The sequence below is a fragment of the Hypomesus nipponensis genome, chromosome 21 (genome assembly GCF_054491055.1).
Source record: "Hypomesus nipponensis isolate SF chromosome 21, ASM5449105v1, whole genome shotgun sequence".
NCBI classification, from domain to species: domain Eukaryota; kingdom Metazoa; phylum Chordata; class Actinopteri; order Osmeriformes; family Osmeridae; genus Hypomesus; species Hypomesus nipponensis.
The window spans coordinates 2,825,805-2,850,166 of record NC_140381.1 but is presented as its reverse complement, the minus strand read 5'-3'; the positions used below and the strand labels follow the sequence as shown (position 1 = coordinate 2,850,166).

At 51.5% G+C, this 24,362-nt stretch overlaps 2 protein-coding genes across 10 annotated transcripts; one reads left to right on the top strand and one right to left on the bottom strand.

The window, feature by feature from the left end:
* Window positions 1-856: 856 nt before the first annotated feature.
* On the bottom strand, window positions 857-8,059 carry LOC146237442 (metal transporter CNNM1-like). Of its 2 annotated transcripts, none has more exons than XM_084685483.1 (10): window positions 6,637-8,059; window positions 4,686-4,829; window positions 4,324-4,464; window positions 3,898-4,067; window positions 3,568-3,661; window positions 3,216-3,376; window positions 2,867-3,107; window positions 2,058-2,162; window positions 1,836-1,943; window positions 857-1,306 (listed from the first exon to the last, which is right to left on the bottom strand). In XM_084685483.1, exons 1-10 carry the CDS (start codon window positions 8,057-8,059, stop codon window positions 1,230-1,232), a joined length of 2,664 nt encoding a protein of 887 aa, XP_084541609.1. In that variant the 3' UTR covers window positions 857-1,229. The 2 variants fall into 2 exon arrangements, with proteins under 2 accessions (XP_084541609.1, XP_084541610.1); XM_084685484.1 differs by having other exon boundaries at window positions 3,216-3,361; window positions 3,571-3,661.
* A 2,198-nt stretch (window positions 8,060-10,257) lies between these two features.
* hoga1 (4-hydroxy-2-oxoglutarate aldolase 1) lies at window positions 10,258-20,755 on the top strand. Of its 8 annotated transcripts, XR_014740595.1 has the most exons (8): window positions 10,258-10,704; window positions 11,490-11,666; window positions 12,603-12,730; window positions 13,057-13,191; window positions 15,633-15,729; window positions 16,992-17,125; window positions 18,135-18,336; window positions 19,940-20,755. XR_014740595.1 is itself a non-coding variant. In XM_084685591.1 (7 exons), exons 1-6 carry the CDS (start codon window positions 10,497-10,499, stop codon window positions 18,296-18,298), a joined length of 909 nt encoding a protein of 302 aa, XP_084541717.1. In that variant the 5' UTR covers window positions 10,258-10,496; the 3' UTR covers window positions 18,299-18,336; window positions 19,940-20,755. The 8 variants fall into 8 exon arrangements, 7 of the variants coding, with proteins under 7 accessions (XP_084541717.1, XP_084541714.1, XP_084541715.1 ...); XM_084685591.1 differs by lacking the exon at window positions 16,992-17,125; XM_084685588.1 differs by lacking the exon at window positions 19,940-20,755 and having other exon boundaries at window positions 11,490-11,618; window positions 18,135-18,720.
* Window positions 20,756-24,362: the final 3,607 nt, after the last annotated feature.

Here is a 24,362-nt window from a genome sequence, read left to right as displayed (position 1 = left end):
GTACAGGTTCCAGAGAGGGTGCGATACCGCAGGACATTCAAAAATATAAATACGTAACAGTTGAATGGATGATTCTGTGTCAGAAGTGTTGTTGGTGTCCCTGTGGTCAGGGTGATCTGCCCAGGACAGCAGTCTGTCTGTGGTCTGCCCAGGACAGCAGTCTGTCTGTGGTCAGGGTGATCTGCTCAGGACAGCAGTCTGAGCCCCGAGGAGGGCTAGCTGGGTGTAGTATTGCTTTTCTACCTTCAAGTGGGGAGGTTGGTGTGGGAGATGAAGAATAAACATGAGCCACAAACAAACCAACCAACCAACCCCCGCCCTCCCTCTCACCTCTCCATCCTTTTATCCCTCCACCCTCTCATCTCTCCCCCCCCCCCCCACCCCTCCATACCTAAACACCCACTTTGTGTTTGAGACCAGTGGTGTGTATAAGTAGTGTTTCTAAGCCTATGACCTCCGCCCCATGCTGGCCCTGCAGAAGGTCTGGTGGCACATGCACGCACAGAGGACCTGGGCTCGGTCCCCGGAAGGCTCAGTTAGTATTCAAACATTCACACTGTCTTTTAACCCCCCCCCCACCCTAAACCCCCATCTCCAACTGAATATATACATTTGAGAAACCAATATCAATTTGTGCATGTTAGATATTCCACTTGGAAACTCTTTCTCTCTCTCTCTCTCTCTCTCTCTCTCTCTTTCTCTCTCCTCTCTCGCTCTCGCTCTCTTTCTCCCTCTCTCTCTCTTTATATATATATATCCTGTATATAAATGACGTGACTGTCTTTGGTGTCTCCCTTTGTGCCGTTCATCTCCCGCGTCAACGACAAACGAGAACGACCTTTCGCTAACGGTCGGATGTTTTTAAAACATAACAAAGCGTAATCTCCAGCCTCTTTTCTGCTCGCTCTCCTGACGAGGACCGGCGCCACAGCAACCGGACAAAAGGCCTGTTTAGGAGTCTGTGTGTGTACGCTGCGTATTGCCAGAGTTTAGACATTCATGGAGGGCAGATGTAACACCCCTATTTCTTGGTGAAGTTCAGTGTTCCGTCCACTGGCTCAGTTAGCTGGGCCACTGTAAGTTCAGGAGTTGTAGGGGCGTGAGGAGGTGTCGTTAAACCGTTTAAAAATGGAAAGAGGAGGTATATATGTATTCTGTCGACCGTTTGTGAACACACACTCACACCCACCCACACACACGCTCACACACACGCTCACACACACGCTCTGCTAGGTCTTAACGAGCGGCTGTTCAGAGTTCTCTGGTGTCTTGTCTCCATCTCTGGACTTCTTCCTCTTTTTGTGACCTGAAAGGAGAAAGAAAGAGAGAGAAAAGCTGTTACTGATAGAGGGAGAGAGAGGGAGAGAGAGGGAGAGAGAGGGAGAGAGAGTGTGTGTGTGTGTGTATGTTTAGTGAGGAGCTGCATAGCTTCTTTAGAAAGAGTAACACTTGGCAGAGAAAGCGAGAGAAAGAAAGAAAGAAAGAAAGAAAGAAAGAATGGAGAAAATGAGATGCAGGTCCAGTGAATGAGTGGTTGCTATGATACAGTAGTGTTTCCTATGCAGCCAAAATGCACAGAGGACATTTCACACAGAGACAGATCAGCTTGTAGCAGCCAGGGAGGAATGTGTGTGCGTGTGTACATGTGTATAGATGTGTGTGTGTGTCTGTACATGGGTATAGATGTGTGTGTGTGTCTGTACATGGGTATAGATGTGTGTGTGTGTCTGTACATGTGTATAGGATGTGTGTGTGTGTGTGTGTGTGTGTGTGAGAGATACAGAGAGAGAAACAGAGAGAGAGACAGAGACAGAGGGAGAGAGAGGTGAGCTTACTGAGTTTCAGCAGCAGCTTCTTGCCCAGAGTGTCTTCAGAGCCACTGAGGGACAGAGTACTGATGAAGGGAGAGGGGGAGTCTGTCTCTATGGCAACAGACGCTGTGTCTGAGGGGGGGGGCACAGACAGAAAGTAATTATTTGTTTTCCAACTTGACTACACAACAACTTTATCAGTTCCTGGACCTACCACAGTAGAAGTGTGTGTGTGTGTGTGTGTACCGTTGGTTCCGTGGCCCTCAGAGTGGTCCTCTCTGATGTAGGGGATGTCATCCATCCTCAGGAACACTGAGTCACTGGGGCTCTTCTGGCCATCAGACTTACTGCCTGCTCACACACACACACAGTCAGACACAAACAGTCACACTCACACACAGTCACACACACACAGTCACACTCACACACAGTCACACACACACAGTCACGCAGTCACACACACACACACAGTCACACTCACACACATTCACACACACACAGAGTCACACACACACAGAGTCACACACCCACAGTCACACACACACAGAGTCACACACACACAGTCACACACACACACACACAGTCACATGCACGCACCCACAGTCACACACACACACAGTCACATGCACGCACACACACAAAGGAACACACTCAGGCTACAGCAAATCAAGGCTCCCAAACTCTCCACTTCCACTCCCCCCTAACTTCCTGTCTCTCTTTCTCCCTGTGATACCTGTATTACCCATATCTCCCCCATACCTCCCCCACGCCTCCCCCCCTCTCCTCCCAGGGGATGTAAGGACCCCATACCTCCCCCACGCCTCCCCCCCTCTCCCTCCCAAAGGGCGTACAGACCCCATACCTCCCCCACACCTCCCCCCCTCTCCTCCCAGAGGGGGTTGGACAGACCCCATACCTCCCCCACGCCTCCCCCCCTCTCCTCCCAGAGGGCGTACAGACCCCATACCTCCCCCACGCCTCCCCCCCTCTCCTCCCAGGGGATGTAAGGACCCCATACCTCCCCCACGCCTCCCCCCCCTCCCCAGGGGACATACGGACGATGCGGTTCCTCGCGTTCAGCAGGGAGGTGCTCTGCGGCAAGCTAGCCGGCTGGCCGTGGGGGCGGGCGGAGCTGGGGCGGAGCTCCCTGGGGGGGGGCATCAGGCCGGCGGAGGGCCCGGGGCAGGGGGGCTCTGCCGGGGGCGTGTCCGCCAGGCGGGTGTCGGCGTCGGGGGTCAGAGGGGAGCTGTCCATCCGCGTGGCCGTCAGGGCGTTCTGGTAGTGGCTCCGTGTGATCTGGGGGTCAGAGGTCACAGGAGAGGGTACACACAATGTGGTGGGTTCATAGTACACACACACACACAGTTCACGCTCACACACACACACACGGATGAGACGCGCTACCTTGATGACCTGCAGGTGTGTGAGCTGTCTGACGGAGTAGTCGGGCAGGTAGGCGTTCCCCCCTCCGTTGAGCTGGCCCACGCTGGCCCCGTACAGCATGGTGTCTGAGCGGTCCAGACCACTGCTGCGGGAGGGGGATCTGTGCACTGGAACACAAGCACAGCAGCACCTCAGCCCCCTGAACAACCCCCCCCCCCTACCCCCCCAGATAGGGAGGTGGCACGCACCACTGGGATCTCGTTCCAAGCGAGTGTTGTGTTTGGTAAGAGGATTGTGTGTGTGTCTGTGTGTCTGTGTATGTCTGTGTGTGTGTGTGTCTGTGTGTGTCTGTGTGTGTCTGTGTGTGTGTGTGTACCTGTGGGCATGATGGCAGGAACGCCGTAGTATGCAAAGGCCCCGTTCTCGAAGCGCAGGGCCTCCTTCCCAAACTCCACTTCCACACGACCCTGCCAACGACACACACACCTCACTTCCTGCTCCAATACCTCAGACAGGAAGTCAGACATACAATACAGAAAGAGATTTGTGGGATTGTTTTGCCCTTCCAACTCAAACAGATAAAGAAAGAAAGATGAAGGGGGAGAGAAGAAAGATAAATAGAAAGAGAGAGAGACAGAGAAATAAGCAGAGAAAGAGAGATAAAGATAGGGACAGAGAGAGAGAGAGTTCTTGTGTTCAGCACCTGGAGGACCAGGATGAAGTAGTCCACAGGCTTGTTGCGCTGGAACAGGAAGTGATGTGCTGCTCGTTTGTTCCTCTCGTCAAATTTCATTTCCTGGACGACGCTGGGGTGCTTGATCAGACGCAGCAGGATCTTCTCTGATAGGTGGGCCGGCTTGAAGGGCTCCACCTCTGGGGAGGGTGGGGGGAGGGGGGGAGGGGCAAGGGGCAAGGGAGGGGGGATCAGAAGGGTTTGGGCCAGGGGAAGGAAGAGAGAGAGAGGTAGAGGGTGTAGAAAGGAAGAAAGGGATAGAAGTAAAGGAGGAGATGGATCAGGAGAGAAATGAGATAGTATGGTGAAAGAAGAAGGGATCCGATCTACTAAAGTATGGCGGTGGACACACACTCACACACACACTCTCACACACACATACACACACAGCCCTACCTGTGGAGAGGAAGCGATGTGTGGCCAGCAGCACCTGAGGGGATATCTTCACCTTGGTCTCGCTGTCAGATAGCTTGAAGATGGAGAAGTCCTGCTGTTTCCTCTCATGATGAGATACTCTCCGCTTGCTGCGGTTATCAGCTGGACACACACACACAGGCACACACACACACAGGCACACACACACACAGGCACACACACACACACAGGCACACACAATGGGATGTAAGGATGCAGGGGGCACACGTACACATAAAAACAAGTAAATTTAGATAAGACCAAACTGTGTGTAAGTGTGTTTGAGTGTGTGTTTGAGTGTGTGTTTGAGTGTGTGTGCTTGTGTGTGCCCGCCACATCCGTACTGTATAAGTCGGTCTCGTCCAGGATCTCTGACTTGATTATCTCCTCGATGACGTCCTCTAAGGTGACGATGCCCGTGACCTCGTAGAAGGGGTCTCCCTCCCCCTCGTTGTTTACACGCTGGACGATCGCCAGGTGAGACTTCCCTGGAGAGAGACCAGGCAGAGAGGTCAGAGCGACGTGTTTATGTACATGGAGAGAGCAGGCAGAGATAAGACAGAGGGAGATACCTAGAGAGAGACCAGGGAGAGAAAGAGAGAGAGTTGCATTTATATGATGTGTACATGGAAAGAGACCAGAGATATATTTGCATATTTGAGAGCAACTAAGAGATAGAGAGAGAAAGAGAGAGAGAGAGACAGAGAGACAGAGAGGTGGAGATAGTAAGACAAAGGAGGGGTGAGAGAGAGAGAAGAGAAAAAGAGAGAGAGAGAGAGAGAGAGAGAGAAAGAGAGAGAGAGAGAGAGAGAGAGAGAGAGAGAGAGAGAGAGAGAGAGAGAGAGAGAGAGAGAGAGAGAGAAAGAGAGAGAAAGTGTAAAAACGGACTGCACTGCAGACAACAGTGGATGAAAATCATCCTCCAGCTTACATAACACCCAGCTGATACACACTCATAGTGGGAAAAGACCCCCCCACACACACACGCACTCTCGCACACACTACACTAACACACACATACACACTCTTTACAACAGTGCCAACAATGAACCCCCGTCTTCACTAGACATTCTACATTCTAATCCTCTCTTCTCCTACCCTCTGTGACTGCCAAATAACATCCCCCCCACACACACACACATTCACATATATACTCACAGTCCCTCCCTCCTTCTCTTTCTCCCTCTTTCTCTCTCTCTCTCTCTCTCTCTCTCTCTCTCTCTCTCTGTGAAAGCTGGCAGTGAAGACTAAATCTAAATGGGTCAAACGTAGCCACTGAGATGCAATTAGAGAACCTCTCTATTCCCATACAACTACAGCTATACCAGCAAGACAAAACTACAGCTATACCAGCAAGACACATCTACAGCTATACCAGCAGGACACAAATACAGCTATACCAGCAAGATACAACTACAGCTATTCCAACTACTCTACCTAATGATACACATATCATAGATATTCATAGAGATATAGACATAGAGATATAGCCATAGATATATAGACATAGAGAGATACAGACATTCACATAGATGCCAACTCTCCCCATCTGTGGGTCACCCTGTTCTCAAGGTGACCCCTGACCTGCCCTTCATGACCCTTGACCTGCTTCCCTGAACTCTGCACACACACACACACACACACATACGCGCGCACACGGCAGGCTGGGTCTAGTGTATCTCCTGTGCAGCAGAGGGCAGATGGCTGTTAGGACTGAGTCCTGAATATTTCATGTCATCTCTCCAGGTCGGCGTGGGGGAGGGGGGTGGGGGGGGGGGATGGGGGGGGGGGGGGGGTCAGGAAAGGACATCCCAAGAAAACCATATTTTTTCTTCCACCTCCTCTGTCCGTCTTTAACTAGTTTATGACATTACTGTCACCGCTCTTTTCTCTCTCTCTCATATTTATAAGTGTGTGTGTCTGTGTGTGTTTTGTGTGTGTTGGAAGGGAAGTATGGCAAGAGCCAATCAGAAGTCTGGTCCGGGCCACTCCCCTTTCCCAGCCTCCAGACTAATGTCTCCATGGCAACTTCCCAATAAACTCCATGTCTCAACTCTGACAAACGAAAATGACACAAGCACGCATACCAAACACTGCTTTAGAAAAGCCAACTGTAAAAACTTACGTATTTTCCTCACCACTGTAAAGTGACAGTTACACAGTGTCACATACATCATGTGTAACTGTCTAATGTGACACTATTTAGCCCCGAGTCATTAAACATGAAATTACCCAGTCCATCTACCCTAGTTACATCATTTTACCTTCACCCCATCCGCTTCTCATCTCATTTACCTTTTTTGAACTCCTCCAACATGGCGTCCAACTTGGTGTCGTTGAAGACGCAGTGCATTGGGTGGCGGTAAAACTGCGTGATCGTCTTCAGCGGCGTGCAGTCGTCAGGGTCCACAAAGGCCAGGTCCTTAACGAACAGGATGTCTATGATGTTTGACCTCTCGTTCTCAAACACCGGGATGCGCGTGTAGCCGCTCTGCATGATCTCAGACATGCTGTTAAAGTCCAGGACCGCGTCCGAGGCCAACATGAAGCAGTCCGTTAACGGCGTGAGCACGTCCTCAACGGTTTTGGTCCGTAGCTCCAGCGCCCCCTGAATGATGTTGAGCTCTTCCTTGACCAGGTCGTGGTACGGGTCGGTCACGCGCAGCATCTCCAGAAGTTTCTCCCGGGTGTAGAAGTTACTGATCTCCTGGTGGAGAATGAGGTCCAGCAGTTTGCTGATGGGGTAGGAGATGGGAAAGGACAGCACCATCAGCAGACGCGTCACCCAGATGGTCTTGGACGCGATGGCCAGGCCGTGCCGCGACGCCACGGAGTGCGGCAGGATCTCCCCGATGAAGAATATGCCGAAGGCGCAGATGACGGTGGACACCCACGTCATCCCGAGGATCTGACACATCCACACCGCCAGGGAGGCGTTGATCAGCGCGTTGCCCAGCAGCAAAGTGCACAGGACGTAATTCCCGTGCCGCCGCACGGATTCGATTTTACGCGCGTAATTCTGCTCCTTGTCCGTGCCGCTGTTCTGGAGCACCTGCAGTTCCACGGGGTCCAGCGCGAGCAGGCTCAGGTTTAGTCCGCTGAAGAGAGCCGAGAGCGCCAGCAACAGAACCGACACCAGGACCTGAAGCCAGAGATCCGGTACCGCCGAACGCTCCACCACCGCAACCCAAAAGTCCCGTGTCCTGTAATGTTCCCATTTAGATCCGTCAAAGGCGCACATCGAGTAATATTTGATCTTCTCTCCTCTGCGCAGGTCTTTGGCCAGTAACTCCACCAGCACTGAGTTCTGACTCGAGGCGGACTTGAAGGAACCCAGAACCTCAATATCTGACGTTCTGGCGTTCTTATCCATGCACATGTTCCTCTTCGGGTGAACTTGCCCTTCCCTGCCCGGGGTAGGCTCCTCGATGAAGGCGATCCAGGGCGCGGCGTTCGGTCTGGCCATCGCGCTCCGGTTCATCCTCTGCGGAGAGGAGGAATAGTACACCCGCAACATAAAGCGAGTTCCCTCCGTGGTTTTCAGCACCCCGTCCTCAACTGACAGCTCATCCCCGGTGTCCTCTGGTCGGAAGCCGAGCAGACAGTTGGACGGGGCGGGAAGGAGGCTGAAGGTGAGGAGAAGCAAGCGGGCTGGGGAGAGGGAGAGCCGGGGAAAGGCTCCGGTTGGGGACCGGGTGGCCGCATTTTCCGCAGCCATGATGCGGACTGGAGATGCTCACAGCAGCGAGACCAGTCACGTGCCAGTCCCGGCCTCACGCTCCATCTGCCGGTGGTGTGTGGGTGGGTGGGGGTCCAGCGCCGTTACAGCAACAGCCGCTGATCAACCCGGTGTTGATGATGACGCTATTCTACTGTACAGTGGAGAGACGACTTGCCGTCAACTCATATTTTTGCGGTTGAGGGAGAATTCACCGCACGGTGACGTAATGCCGTATTGAGCAGAGATAGGCTGAGGAACGCGCCAAATTACACCCCTAAACAGACACACATGGTGATAGGCTATCTATTATTTTAAGATCCCCAGAAAGAGCCTGGGATGCTTAGAGAATGCGGTAATATGTACACTAAATATATCTGTCGGCCCATTCCCTTTCCACGTAACAGTAATAAAACTAGAAAGCTAAATAAAGGCAGTCGCTTGTGGATTACGCAGGCATATTCATACATCGACGAGCCACTCAATAAATGTATTGAAAGGATCTTAGCACATTTTATAGAGGCAATCCTGCGGCGGTGCAGCCAGCTGCGTCCATTATTGTGAGCAACAGAGTCTGTTGTCATAACAGCATTCTGTCACAGCACGCTGTTGTTGTTTCCTAAACACGCTGCGATATGCTTGTGACCTTGAAATCAGCACGAGAGGGCGGCATGCGACCGGGGCCCGTACAGTAAAAAGCGTTCGGAGAGAATCCGGGCGGAATTCCTATTTTTCTAATGAAGCAGTGCATCTAGGCTACAGCCTCGGCTCTCACCCCGCCAGACGGAGAGGGAGAGAGATGCTGGTTTTATAAAGTGAGATGTTGGCAGAGACACAGTGAGTGTTTGTGTTGAGTCACACATCCTGCCAAGAATGATCTCCATCCGCTCCCACCTGCCTAACTCAGCTGACTGGGAGGAGAAAAACCGTCTCGAATGGATTCTCCAGTTACTCCCATCAAATATAATCCAGTTTATTTAGCCCCTTTTAAGCATTGACACAGAGATATATGCCCACAGATCAGCACCCACAAACAGCATAAACCCTTCAATTTATTCCCATGACATACATACTGCAATCATCCCCAAAACAGATGAATAATAGGTTATTGAAAAAACTGTAAGATATATATTTTGTTTCGTTTAGCCTACAAAAAAACGATGAATATGAAATGAATACATTGTATAAGTTTAGACAATGTGACAGTGAGTTTGAGATGTGTTGTTTGATAAATGATTTTTGCTTTGTTTAAATAAAAACTGAACCGCCTTTCCTGAGTGATGCAGCTAAAAAGCAACGGTACTGTACGCTGTCATGTATTCTCCAAGTAAACAAATAGCCTACAGTACAAATGATGGCCACATGGGTGCAGTGTTGTATAAGGGACAATCAAAGAGAAATCTAACTGGAAATGAATGACAGACTCAGACCTGCCCGTTCTCCAGTCACCGGCAAGACTGGTGCTGTAGCAGTTAAGGAAAAAATATGGTCTTAATGGTAAATTTGCACAAATTAAATTAGTAGTGGTTATAGCTCCGTGTATACTGAAATAATATGAAGTTTAACTCTGTAGGATTTAGGCCTATCCTAGTCATAGTCTGTGCGATTTTACTATGCCCAAAAAGTTTTGAAAGGTTGAAAAAACATTTTTAAAGAAGTTTCCCCCAAAGGTTTTGCATCATTTCTGAGTACTTGTGGACTACTGTAGGCTACTGGTCTGGTCTTTTTTAATCTACTCTCCTCTGTTTGTGAAAAACCTAGAACGTTTTAGGTGTCTGTTGTATGTGACAAACAAGTTTGAACAAATATTTTTTTGTTGATTCAAATATTTTCATGACTGGTTTAGAAAGGGGTAACAATATTTTGGAGAAAAATAAAAGTAACATAGAAGTCACATTCTAGTTATCAACATATTTGAGTTCTTGTGCCCAGGTCCAGAAGTTGACCTTATACCTGGGAAGATAAACTAAATGTGACCTACATTGACCTATTTTGACAGGCCTACATATAAATAAGAAATACTTTAAACATGAATGTACTGTAGGCATTTATTTCCTTCATAATTTCTCACTGTACTCATTTATTACTTTGTTCATTTATTTCTGTCGGCCTATTTCCCTTATCCTTAAACTAATTAGGGGGCGGGACACGAACGTTCAGCTGGCATTACGTCATATCAAGGCCAGAAAGATTAGAGAAGTAGATTCAGTGACCATGTCGAGCTACTCCTGCTTACTGAAACGCCTGTCACCTGTATGAATAACCTAACTGTCCCTTGAGTTCTGTTCTAGGGCACTTCCCAGTAGCCAATATTTGCTCAATATTCAAAGAGTTCAGTTGTATATTAACTGAGCAAGCGGTGTGCAACATTCTGCTTGGCTAGTTCACTTGCTTTTCATAGTTAGCTGCACAAGATCGCCACCAGTCAACCGAAACCATGTTCAGTAGACGTAGTTTTGCAGTTCTCGTTCCACTTTACAGAGGCACTGTGTCCACGTTCTGGACACGAGCACAGTCCACGGGGCAGAAACTGGACATCGGTGGGATCTACCCGCCAATAGCCACTCCGTTTTCGGCGAACGAAGAAGTGGACTATGACAAGTTGGGAGAAAACCTCAAGAAATATGCGAAAATACCTTTCAAAGGTAAATAACAGCGTGGCTGTGCACACATACGTAAGAACCCAAACAAACTACCAATGTGTTCGAAGTTCTTATTCAAAAAACATAGTAACCATACACTTCAAGTTGTAGCTAGATCGTAACAACGTGACCTAGATACTTGACAGTAGATTTTGGAGGAGGGGGAGGGGCGGAGCCAGGCGTTATAGAGGTTTAGCCCGATCTAGAACCTAGTACAGATTTGGTGAGTCGAAAGTGACATGCCATTTAGCGTTTACATTTTGGGGGCATTAATTTGAGCGCAAAATAGGGTTCCAAGCTTTATGTAATATAAACATTATGTTGGACTCATATTGTTATATTAGCCGAAAATGACAACCCACATTTTAAGATAAAAAAATCGAGGCTTTTGAGAAAACATTCGGGGCTCAACCCCCAGAAGTCAGCTCCCCACTCCGCCCACCAGTGACTGAACTGTGAGAGGAATGAGGTCGCCCGTTCTCTGAGACCCCGCGGAGGGGCAGAGTTCCACTGCCGCACACTTGTGGGAAACGGCTCAAATGCTTTGGTGTTTGTCGCCTCCTGTCTGATTCCCACGGTCACTACAGTGTCATTTTTCTGCCACACATGAGGCGGCGGTGATGATGATGATGAAAATGGTTTGGCTGCTACTGGACTGGCGATGATTGTAATGATGATTACTCATGTTTGTATGTGTGTGTGCGTTTTCTTCTCTGTGCGTGTATACGCATGTATGTGGTTGTGTGTGTGTGTGAACTTGTGTGTGTGTGTGCGTGTGTGTGTTCCAGGTCTGGTGGTGCAGGGCTCCAACGGAGAGTATCCCTTCCTGACGGAGGAGGAGAGGGTGGAGGTGGTGCGCAGGGTCCGCCTCGCTCTGCCCAGCAACAAGCTGCTCATGGCCGGCTCAGGCTGCGAGTGTAAGACCCCTCACCCCTGGGTCTCTGTGTGGGTGTGTTCAGGAAAATGTGTGTGTGTTCAGGAAAATGTGTGTGTGTTCAGGAAAATGTGTGTGTGTGTGTGTGTGTTAAGAAGGAGACAGTGTATGTGTGTGTGTGTGTGTGTCAAGAAGGAGACAGTGTATGTGTGTGTGTGTTAAGAAGGAGACAGTGTATGTGTGTGTGTGTGTGTGTGTTAAGAAGGGGACAGTGTATGTGTGTGTGTGTGTTTGTGTTAAGAAGGAGACAGTGTATGTGTGTGTGTTAAGAAGGAGACAGTGTATGTGTGTGTGTTAAGAAGGAGACAGTGTATGTGTGTGTGTTAAGAAGGAGACAGTGTATGTGTGTGTGTTAAGAAGGAGACAGTGTATGTGTGTGTGTTAAGAAGGAGACAGTGTATGTGTGTGTGTGTTAAGAAGGAGACAGTGTATTTGTGTGTGTGCCACACAGACTGATATTGTCTGTAAACACACGTGACATCCCTCGGTGCGTGCCGTCCTGACCAGCCTGACACACCACACCTCCCTGGGGTCTCACCACATCCACGGTCCTGGCCTCCAGACAGCATCAGGCTCTCTCTGGCAGTTAGGGCCTTTCAGTCCATGACATCGAGGTGTCCAAACAGAGCCGCTAGCTGTGAGGTTGTTGGGCAGCATATTCAAGACTATCACCCTGCACGGTCCTTCTAATGGGGCAGGGTGAAACCATGACAGTGTTAACCTGCTTAACCTCCCTCCCTCCCTCCCTCCCTCCCTCCCTCCCTCCCTCCCTCCCTCCCTCCCTCCCTCCCTCCCTCCCTCCCTCCCTCCCTCCCTCCCTCCCTCCCTCCCTCCCTCCTCCCTCCCTCCCTCCCTCCCTCCCTCCCTCCCTCCCTCCCTCCCTCCCTCCCTCCCTCCCTCCCTCCCTCCCTCCCTCCCTCCCTCCCTCCCTCCCTCCCTCCCTCCCTCCCTCCCTCCCTCCCTCCAGCCACCAGGGCTACTGTGCAGATGACAGAGAGAATGGCGAGGGCTGGTGCTGATGTGGTTCTCGTGGTAACGCCATGCTTCTACAAGGGCAAGATGGACAGTCGAGCACTCGTACATCACTACACACAGGTCAGCTGACCCTCCTACATCACTACACACAGGTCAGCTGACCCTCCTACATCACTACACACAGGTCAGCTGACCCTCCTACATCACTACACACAGGTCAGCTGACCCTCCTACATCACTACACACAGGTCAGCTGACCCTCGTACGCCACACACACCCTCTGGAAAAGCATGCCATGGATATATTCTATTCTCTCTCTCTGCCCCGTCTCGTCCCCCGTCTCGTCCCCCGTCTCGTCCCCCGTGACGTCCCCCGTGACGTCCCCCGTGACGTCCCCCGTGACGTCCCCCGTGACGTCCCCCGTGACGTCCCCCTGTCCCTGGCAGGTGGCGGACAGCAGCCCGGTGCCGGTGGTCCTGTACAGCGTACCGGCCAACACGGGCCTGGAGCTGCCCCTGGACGCCGTGCTGCGACTGGCCCAGCACCCCAACATCCTGGGCCTGAAGGACAGTGGCGGAGACGTGAGTGCCCCCTGGTGGCTGGCCGCCGCCGCACTGGGCTATAGGGGGGGATGGAAACACTTTGAGAGGGGGAGGAGAGAGACTGGACCAGACGGAAAGGAGATGGCTGGCTGGCTGACAGGCTGTCTAACTGACTGGCTGTCTGGCTGGTTGGCTAAGTGTCTCACTGATGGGCTTTTTGGGTAATTGTCGTCCAGATTGCCTGAATGAGTGGCTGGCTAATGACAGGTCTGTATAGGTTCTAAGCAGATTGAGTAATTGAGGCTATAAATACCCTCTAAGTAGCTGAGAGAGAACCTGAACATGTAGTTTCTCCCAGAGGAATGCTCATACAGGAGGAGGGAGAGAGGAGGGGGAGAGGAGGGAGAGATGAGGGAGAGAGGAAGGGGAAAGGAGGGGGAGAGGAGGGGGAGAGGAAGGGGAGAGGAGGGGGAGAGGAGGGGGAGAGGAGGGAGAGAGGAGGGGGAGAGGAGGGGAGAGAGGAGGGGGAGAGGAAGGGGAGAGGAGGGAGAGAGGAGGGAGAGAGGAGGGGGAGAGGAAGGGGAGAGGAGGGGGAGAGGAGGGAGAGAGGAGGGGAGAGGAAGGGGAGAGGAGGGAGAGAGGAGGGAGAGAGGAGGGGGAGAGGAAGGGGAGAGGAGGGGGAGAGGAGGGAGAGAGGAGGGGGAGAGGAGGGAGAGGAGGGAGAGAGGAGGGGGAGAGGAAGGGGAGAGGAGGGAGAGAGGAGGGAGAGAGGAGGGGGAGAGGAAGGGGAGAGGAGGGGGAGAGGAGGGAGAGAGGAGGGGGAGAGGAGGGGGAGAGGAAGGGGAGAGGAGGGGGAGAGGAGGGAGAGAGGAGGGGGAGAGGAGGGAGAGAGGAGGGAGAGAGGAGGGGGAGAGGAAGGGGAGAGGAGGGAGAGAGGAGGGAGAGAGGAGGGGGAGAGGAAGGGGAGAGGAGGGGGAGAGGAGGGAGAGAGGAGGGGGAGAGGAGGGAGAGAGGAGGGAGAGAGGAGGGGGAGAGGAGAGAGAGAGGAGGGGGAGAGGAGGGGGAGAGGAGGGAGAGAGGAGGGGGAGAGGAGGGGGAGAGGAGGGTCAGGATGATAATAAAGTGATGAGGAGGTAACTCTTTGTTCCTGCATTCTCAGATTGATTTGGAAGCATCAGCGCTTCATGTCTGCATCAATATAGAAGAATCAAAGAGAAAGACAAAACAGAGAGAGATGAATATTTCATGAGACACTCCTATTCTCTCTCTCTCTCATCTCTCTTCATCTGTCTCCATCTCTGTCTCTCTACATCTATCTCCATCTCTCTCTTCGTCTGTCATCATCTCTCTCTCTCCTCATCTCTTTCTGTTTGAAGACGCTATTCTTCTGCTCACCTGAGACCTCCCCTCCCTCCTCTCCCTCATCCTCTCTTCCCTCCTCCTCTTCTCCTCTCCTCCCTCCTCCTCTCCCTCCTCTCCTCCTCTTCCTCCTCTCCCTCCTCCTCCCCTCCCTCCTCTACTCGGTATGTCTGTCTGTATCTCTCCGTATGTCTTTATCTCTTTTTTTTTCTCCCATTTTTGGAGTGATCTTTCTGAAAGCAGACACACACACACAGTTGTCAGAGTTATCTGTTTGTTTGTGATGCATGGTTGTTTAGTTTAGTGTTCACAGTCGAACCCCTTAGAGAGTTAAACATGAGGCATGAATAGCAGACAGGAGCTCTCTCTCTCTCTGTAGACTTGTGTTATTACTGTGTACACTTGCATTATTTTTTATATTGATCCTTTTGATGTAAAATTTACTGGGGCTGCTGTGACATTTGAATCTCCTGTTTGGGATAAATTAAGTTTTATCTAGTCTTTCTCTCTGTATCACTCTCACTCTCATTTTCACACTCACTCAATCTCATTCTCATAGTGTCTCTCTCTCTCCCATCCCATCTCCCCCTCCTCCCTCTTTCTTCCCCTCTCCCCCTCCTCCCTCTCTCTTCCCCTCTCCCTCCTCCTCCCTCCCTCTTCCCCTCTCCCCCTCCTCCCTCTCCCATCCCCTCTCCCCCTCCTCCCTCTCTCTTCCCCTCTCCCCCTCCTCCCTCTCTCTTCCCCTCTCCCCCTCCTCCCTCTTTCTTCCCCTCTCCCCCTCCTCCCTCTCTCTTCCCCTCTCTCCCTCCTTCCTCTCTCTTCCCCTCTCTCCCTCCTTCCTCTCTCTTCCCCTCTCCCCCTCCTCCCTCCCTCTCTCTTCCCCTCTCCCCCTCCTCCCTCTCTCTTCCCCTCTCCCCCTCCTCCCTCTCTCTTCCCCTCTCCCCCTCCTCCCTCTCTCTTCCCCTCTCCCCCTCCTCCCTCTCTCTTCCTCTCTCTCCCTCCTTCCTCTCTCTTCCTCCCCCCCCCTTTCTCTACCTGTTTCTTACTCTCTTTGTTTAGCCTCTCAGGGTGTTTCAATAAAGTTGTCTATAATGTCTGTCCCCTCCCTCCCCCCTTCACAGATCACTCGGATAGGTTTGATTGTTGCAAGGACTAGATCTCAGCAATTCCAGGTTCTAGCAGGTTCTGCTGGGTTCCTCATGGCAGCCTATTCTGTGGGTGAGAACATTCAATTATTAGAAAGCTTGTGTTAATGTGTGTGTGTGTGTGTGTGTGTGTGTGCGCGTGCGTGTGTGTGTGATGATTAGATCCACTGTCGCCCTCCATCATCTTTTAATGTTCAAAGAGGGGTGGATCTTCGTATTGTCAATCAAATACAAAATGTGACAGGAAGCCTTATGAGCTGTCAATCACCACCGCACACAGGAAAAGGAGGGGCATAGCACCTGTCAATCACCACTGTTGAATAGCGCTCCCGTTGTCTAGGGAACAGCCATACTGAAACAACATACTAAAGCAGTGTTCTCAAGCAGCATATTATGTCATATGAATATTATTATAATGATTCAAAGATTATAATATCAACATGAGGCATTGTACGTTTTGTTAATATAATAACCCTCTTGATAGGGTAGTTGTAGGACTCAGTGTATGTATACAGTAAAGAGTAGAGGCATCGCATAAACAGCTCTGGAAGAAAAAAAAAGAGAAGGACAATTTTGAGTGAGGAACAGAAGGGTAACATTTAAGAGCCCACCGCAAATCGTCCCCGTCTGTTCCTCGCTCTTTGGTGCAGTGGTCTTTTTTTTCCAGAGCTGTAAATATTCTAGAGGTCAGTCTGTTTAGTGTGTTGTCAGCGATACATTCCTTCTAGTTAATATCATCAGTGTGCTGATTACCTGGGGCACCAGATGGCTTGGGCTTCCCATCCACACCAGGCTAATCTGACGTCTACAATGCTGCTGTTGTCCGCAAAGTGTACCGTCTGGAATTAATTATATATCTGTAATGAAGCTTATTTCCAAATGCTTTAATGCGCAGCGTGTATACTGAAACGATATGTACGTTCTAGATAATAGTGCTAATAGTGCTAAATATGTTTAAAAAGTCATATTCGTAATACATCAGTAATTGTTGTAATTATACGAACATTATATAATAGTGCTAATATGATTAAAGTATTATTATATGAATATCCTACAGTATAAATATAGAGATATGGTATGAGTTAATTTGCATATTCTTAAGATTTATGCTAATTAGATCAATAATTAATGTGTGTGTATGGGATGTGTGCATAATGTGTGTGTATATGTGGTGTGTGGTGTGGTGTGGTGTGTGTGTGGTGTTTGTGTGGTGTGGTGTGTGTGTGTGGTGTGGTGTGTGTGTGTGTGTGTGTGGTGTGTGTGTGTGGTGTGTGTGGTGTGTGTGGTGTGTGTGTGTGTGTGTGGTGTGTGTGTGTGTGGTGTGTGTGTCTCCAGGAGCGGTGGGCGGTGTGTGTGCACTGGCTAACGTGTTGGGCGTTCAGGTGTGTGAGCTGCAGCAGCTGTGTGTGTCCGGCCGCTGGGACCTGGCGCTGCCTCTGCAGCAGAGCCTCATCCAGCCCAACACCGCTGTGAGTCTGGGGCTGGGGCTGGGGCTGGGGGTCCACTGCTGGGGCTGGGGCTGGGGGTGGGGGTCCACTGCTGGGGCTGGGGCTGGGGCTGGGGCTGGGGGTCCACTGCTGGGGCTGGGGCTGGGGGTCCACTGCTGGGGCTGGGGCTGGGGCTGGGGCTGGGGGTCCACTGCTGGGGCTGGGGCTGGGGGTCCACTGCTGGGGCTGGGGCTGGGGGTCCACTGCTGGGGCTGGGGCTGGGGGTCCACTGCTGGGGCTGGGGCTGGGGCTGGGGCTGGGGGTCCACTGCTGGGGCTGGGGCTGGGGGTCCACTGCTGGGGCTGGGGCTGGGGGTCCACTGCTGGGGCTGGGGCTGGGGGTCCACTGCTGGGGCTGGGGCTGGGGGTCCACTGCTGGGGCTGGGGCTGGGGCTGGGGGTCCACTGCTGGGGCTGGGGCTGGGGCTGGGGCTGGGGGTCCACTGCTGGGGCTGGGGCTGGGGGTCCACTGCTGGGGCTGGGGCTGGGGGTCCACTGCTGGGGCTGGGGCTGGGGCTGGGGGTCCACTGCTGGGGCTGGGGCTGGGGCTGGGGGTGGGGCTGGAGGTGGGTCTGGAGGTAGGGCTGGGGTGGGGGTGGGGCTGGGGCTGGGGGTGGAGGTAGGGCTGGGCGTGTGTGTGGTATGTGTGTATTTTTGTTTGTGTATTTGATCTGTGTGTGTGTGTGTGACCTGTCCTGGATGTGAATGTCGTCGGTATATCAGATCCTTTCCAACACCCCTCCACGAGACACAGCCTGCGTCGACAGCAGGGTCATGTTATAATCCTGAATAAACCCCGATGAATGACATTGGCAGTGTTCAAAATGGTGACAGGAAGACATAATCTAGGATAATCCCACAGAGAAAAGCGAATGCTGGTTTATAAAGGGTCACTTTTGGCATAGGTCATCATTATAGCCTGTATCGACCCTACATAGACCTGATTTTCACCTCAATGACACCTGCGCAACTGTTTTCACCTCTTGTTGCTAGGTGACCAGGAAATTTGGCGTTCCCGGCCTCAAGCAGGCGATGGAATGGTTCGGTTACCACGGCGGCGCCTGCCGCTCGCCCCTCCTGCCCCTCACGGAGGCGGAGTCAGAGCAGCTCAGGCGAGACTTCTCCACCAATGGCTGGCTCTGAGAGGGGTCACCTGACCAAGGGTGGAGGGTCGAGAGGAAGGGAATGAGGCTAGGTGTAAATCACACACACCCACACACACACACCCACACCCACACACACAATCCCACACACACAAACACACACACTCACCCACACACACACTCACCCACACATACTTCTGAGGAAGAGACTTCTCTCAGCTGTATGGTGAACGTGTTGGGAGGAATCTGTCTCCTGAGCTGTCTTCCTCATCGCTATGGTGACAGAGGCAAAGAGGACAGCTGCGTAGCGGGGTCAGTTGCTTTTAGAAGCTTGAGTATGAAGACATGAATATGGGTTATTGGTTATGGCCTGCTCCTCTTGAGGTTAGCCGCCTGTCGCAGAGCTTTTCATAATCAATGAAATTAGAGTGTCAAAGAAGTGGAGGATTATTCATGCAATAAAAGTTAAGGAAGAAGGAAGAGTCTGTGGTTTTGTGTGAGCGACACTTGAATAAGGGCAAGTTTCACAGAGCGAGAGAAGGAGAGAGAGGGAGAGAGAGGGAGAGAGAGGGAGAGAGAGGGAGAGAGAGGGAGAGAGAGAGAGAGAGAAATGAAAAAAAGAAATGGCAGTAGGGCACAATGCAATCACTTTCTTTTCAAATGCCACCCATCACATTCCATAGCTCTCCCCTTTCTCTTCTTCCCCCTCCCCCTCCCTCTCCCTTCCTCCCCCTCCCTCTCCCTTCCTCCCCATCTCTTCCTCCCCCTCCCTCTCCCTTCCTCCCCATCTCTTCCTCCCCTTCCCTCTCCCTTCCTCCCCATCTCTTCCTCCCCCTCCCTCTCCCTTCCTCCCTCTCCCTTCCTCCCCCTCCCTCTCCCTTCCTCCCCATCTCTTCCTCCCCCTCCCCCTCTCCCTCTCCCTTCCTCCCCATCTCTTCCTCCCCCTCCCCCTCCCCCTCCCTCTCCCTCTCTCTCCCTCCCCCTCCCTCTCCCTTCCTCCCCATCTCTTCCTCCCCCTCCCCCTCCCCCTCCCTCTCCCTTCCTCCCCATCTCTTCCTCCCCCTCCCTCTCCCTTCCTCCCTTTCCCTTCCTCCCCCTCCCTCTCCCTTCCTCCCCATCTCTTCCTCCCCCTCCCCCTCCCCCTCCCTCTCCCTTCCTCCCCCTCCCTCTCCCTTCCTCCCCATCTCTTCCTCCCCCTCCCCCTCTCCCCCTCCCTCTCCCTTCCTCCCCCTCCCTCTCCCTTCCTCCCCATCTCTTCCTCCCTCTCCCTCCCTCTCCCTTCCTCCCTCTCCCTTCCTCCCCCTCCCTCTCCCTTCCTCCCCATCTCTTCCTCCCCCTCCCTCTCCCTTCCTCCCCCTCCCTCTCCCTTCCTCCCCATCTCTTCCTCCCCCTCCCTCTCCCTTCCTCCCTCTCCCCTCCCTCCCCCTCCCTCTCCCTTCCTCCCCATCTCTTCCTCCCCCTCCCCCTCCCTCTCTCCTTCCCTCCCCCTCCCTCCTCCCTCTCCCCCTCCCTCCCCCTCCCTCTCCCTTCCTCCCCCTCCCTCTCCCTTCCTCCCCCGCTCTTATTCTTCCCTCTGCCCTCCCCCTCCCCCTCCCTCTCTGATTAGCCTCTCAACTGGCTAAATCATTTGCTGTGCTGGAAAGATATGTATTTCTCTCTCTCACCCACTCACTTTCTCTAACTAATCCTCTTCAGAGGATTCAGAACGCAGCGGCCCGCCTGGTCTACAATCTACCCAGACGCTCCCACGTTACTCCGCTCCTCATCTCTCTCCACTGGCTACCCATAACGGCCCGCATCAGATTCAAGACCCTGGTACTGACCTTCCGTGCAGTGAACGGGACTGCACCCGACTACATCAAGTCTCTCCTGCAGCCTTACACCCCCACCCGTCACCTACGGTCTTCTTCAGAAAACCGCCTGGTGGTCCCACCGCTCAAGACCACCCGGTCCCAACACAAGCTCTTCTCCTGTCTGGCCGCCCAGTGGTGGAAACAACTCCCCACCTCCATCAGGGACACTGACTGTCTCTCCACCTTCAAGAGAAGGCTCAAGACGCACTTGTTTCGGGAGTACAATGGTACTTAGGAATGGTTTGCTGAACCAAATGCTAGTTTCCTTAAGGATCACAATGACTCTTGTTTAGAGACTTTTTGCTCTTGTTGGTTAGTGGCAACTGATTTAAACTGTTGTATTCGCTGAAAAATATTCTATTTTAGTTAATCTTATCTTTATTTTTACTGTTGCTGCTTTTTTCTACAGGTACACTTGCACTTAGAGATTCATGTTGTTTATTGTAACTTGCTTAACTACATACTCTTATGGTTCTTCTCTTTGGCACTTATTTTTTTGGTTGTTCACGACATGTGCTTCTTGTTTTGGCTACCCGCAATGCTTTGGGGCTATCTTGTTGTTGTTACTACCAGTGACCCATGCACTTTGTAAAGCTCTCTCTTGGAAGTCGCTTTGGATAAAAGCGTCTGCTAAATGAATAAATGTAATTGTAACTTCTCTCCCTCACTTGCCCCTCTCTCTTACTCTCTTTTTCGATCACGCGTTTCCCTTCCCCTCCCTTGTCCCCCTTCTCTCCTCGGAGTGTGCTTCCTCGGACAGCCACAAGGGGGAGATGTGTACCCTCTGCCCTCAGCCGTCATCTGGCATGGCGACCCTGGTTCTTATCAACTAGACAGGATGTAAACCCCTGGGCAGAGATGACACATCTCTCTCCTCTATCGCTCCCTCTCTCTCTCCTCCCCCTCTATCGCTCCCTCTCTCTCCTCCCCCCTCTATCGCTCCCTCTCTCTCTCCTCCCCCCTCTATCGCTCCCTTTCTCTCTCCTAGCCCCTCTCTCTCTCTTTGCCCGTCTCTCTCCCTCTCTCCTTGCCCCTCTCTCGCTCTCCCTCTCTCCCTCCCTCTCTCCTTACCTCTATCCATCTCTCTCATCCCCCTCTCTTTTCCTCTCTCTCTCTCCTTGCCCCTGTCTCTCTCTCCCTCTCTCTCTCCTTTCCCCTCTCTTGCTCTCCCTCCCTCTCTCCTTACCGCTATCTCTCAGCCCCGCTCTCTCTTCCTCCAGCTCTCCTTACCCCTATCCCTCTCTCTCTCCTCCCCCCTCTATCTCTCTCTCTCCCTGTCTTGATTAGTTTTTCCTCCTTTTTTGATCCTGCACTTAGATCTCCTGCCTCTCAACTGACTCTTTTGTCTGTTGTCTTCTCTTCCTCTCTTTCTTCCTCTCTCTCTCATCCTCTCTCTCTCTTCCTCTCTCTCTTCCTCTCTCTTCTTCTTCTCTATCTTCCTCTCTCTCTTGCTCTCTCCTTCCCTTCCTCTCTCTCTCTTGCTCTCTCCTTCTCTTCCTCTCTCCTCCCCTCTCCTTTCCTTCCTATCTCTCCCTCTCTCTCTCTCTCCCTCCGTGAGGAAGCCCCTTCAGGCTGCACAGTGACCTCTCTGTGTAGTCTAGCATGTACAGCCCTGTTCTTCTCCTCTCTCCCTCCCTCTCTTTCTCCCCCTCGCTCCTTGTTTCCTTGCCTAAAAGCATATCAGATTATGAACATTTCCAGATTTCCCCCCTTCACTTCCCTTCCCATTCTTAGCTCTCCCCCTTCATCCCTGTCTCCTTCTGCTGCTTAACCACCCAAGGCCCTCGTTACAGCGCAGGGCTCTTCCTCCTTTCTCTCTCTCTCCGTCTCTCTCTCTCTCTCTCTCCGTCTCTCTCTCTCCCTGTCTCTCCCTATCCGACTCTCTCTCCCCCTCTCTCCCGCTCTCTCTCCCTGTCTCTCCCTATCTCTCTCTCCCTGTCTCTCCCTATCTGTCTCTCTCTCCCGCTCTCTCTCTCTCTCCCTCTCTCTTTCTCTCTCTCCCTCTCTCTCCCTCTCTGTCTCTCTCTGTCTCTCTCTGTCTGTCTCTCCCCTTCTTTCTATCTCTCTCTCTCTCCATCTTCACCTCCGTCCTCTCTCTCTGTCTGGTCTTCCAGACCAGACCACGGACAGCCCGGCAGAAACAAGGTGTGACCAACACTCACCATACGTTTGTATACAGTACATGTAGGTGTTCAAAACAATGTGGCTCCAGGAGGGTAGATGACCTCTCTGTCAAGGGGGATGGATGGAAAAGAATGAAAAGAGGGATGAGAATAGGGGTTTAAGGAAAAGTGCAAATGGAGAGATGAGAGTGTAAGATACGCCGTAGAGCTGAAAAGAGGAACGGTAGATAGCGAGTGTGTGAGAGGTGGAGCGCCTGGAGAGGAGGAGGAACGAGAGTGAGGAGAGGTGGAAAGAGGAGGAGAGCATTATAGCCACCAGAGGGGTGAGGAGTGAGAAGAGACATCCCTCTCAGACGTCTAGAGTGACAGGCTGTCTGGCAGTTCAGAGTTCAATTCCACAAATCCTACCTGATGTATGTGATGACAGACCGGCATTATGCCCGTAGAAAACCCCCAGGCCTCAGTATCATCTCCCTGCCCAGCCCTACTGCCTCAGTAGCATCTCCCTGCCCAGCCCTCCTGCCTCAGTAGCATCTCCCTGCCCAGCCCTCCTGCACCATGAGGATCACCCTGCCCAGCCCTCCTGCACCATGAGGATCACCCTGCCCAGCCCTCCTACCTCAGTAGCATCTCCCTGCCCAGCCCTCCTGCTCCAGCAGGATCACCCTTCCACCTTCCAGAACACAAAGGAGAAGTATGACGGGGGGAAATCTCTGTCTCTCTTTATTGTTGACTGGTACACTTTGTTTCATCAATACTCCCCTCCTCTCTTTCTTTCTCTCCCTCCTGTCTCTCTCCTTTCCTCCTGAGCACAAGTGCTGTGGCCTCTTTTCAATCCGCTCGCTCTCTCGCTCTCCCTCCACTCCTCTCAGCCGATTCCAGTTTATTTTCGTTCCAAAGTCTAAACACAGTTTCTGGATAAGGACTGGGGAAGGAAGTTCCTGAAGTATCGATTGTTTAAACATGTAAAAGTGTCTGAATAAGAGTGATGAACCAAACACATGCTTGGTGACATGCACACTCTGTTGGTCTAACAAAGGGGAATTAAGCCGAGCAAGACTCCTCCCTTTCCCATGTAATTAAAAAAGACACAAACATATGCTAATGTGACTCATGGTGGAAGAACACACACATATAGCAGCACGCACACACACACACACAAGCACACACACAAGCACACACACAAGCACACACACACACACAAGCACACACACACACACACACACATATCAGGACACAAGCACACACACATACGACAAAACACATGCATGACAAAATACAAAAAAACTACTATTTATGACAAGACAGAAGATTGAATACATATTTTAAAATGGCACACACATACAACCATACATAAATACCCATAGTCACAGGCAATGACAGACGACCCATATTTGAGAAAAAGACAAAATAATAAATGGACTATGAACAGAATATGACATATCATAGTACATATCAATATCAAATCAACAGAAAATGGTATTGGACTAATAAAGGATAATGTCTGAGTTCAAATGTAGCTAAACATAGGTGTGTTTGTTCTGTGAAGTATGTAGTTTGGATTTAACCACATAGAGCCTAAACTCGATTCATATATTTTTCTCTTTAAACTAATCAATGCTAACTATTTTTAATTTACACTTTAACGACATCTAATTTCAACCAGGCTACAAACTTTGACTGACAAGTGTTCAGCCAACTTTATTTTAATTTCAGTGGCTGAAGCGCCGCAACTGGCAAGCGAGTGAGTCGAAACACACACGCGCTTGGTAGATGCCGTGACGGCTGGAAAATAACTCAATTATCTCAAATTTGAAATAGAAACGGTGTTTATATCCATTTTCCCTTTCCCCCCTCCCAGAAAAGAACGAACATTAGTAGAAAATTGATACATTTAGTTTAAATCAGTAACATAAATGAAACAATTTGTCCACTTTTAACACGCAGGTTTCGAGGGGGGAGGAATCCACACGCAGGCTCTTCCGACACCAACCGCGACTTCTGGACTGTCAGGTGAAGACGAGAATATTTAAATATTTCGCCATGGCAACAAGCTCTATGATTAGTTCCTAAACAGGCAGTTGGGATTGAGATGATACAAATTAACGGAACTCTGCGCGGTTGCCAGGGAGACGGGCTAGG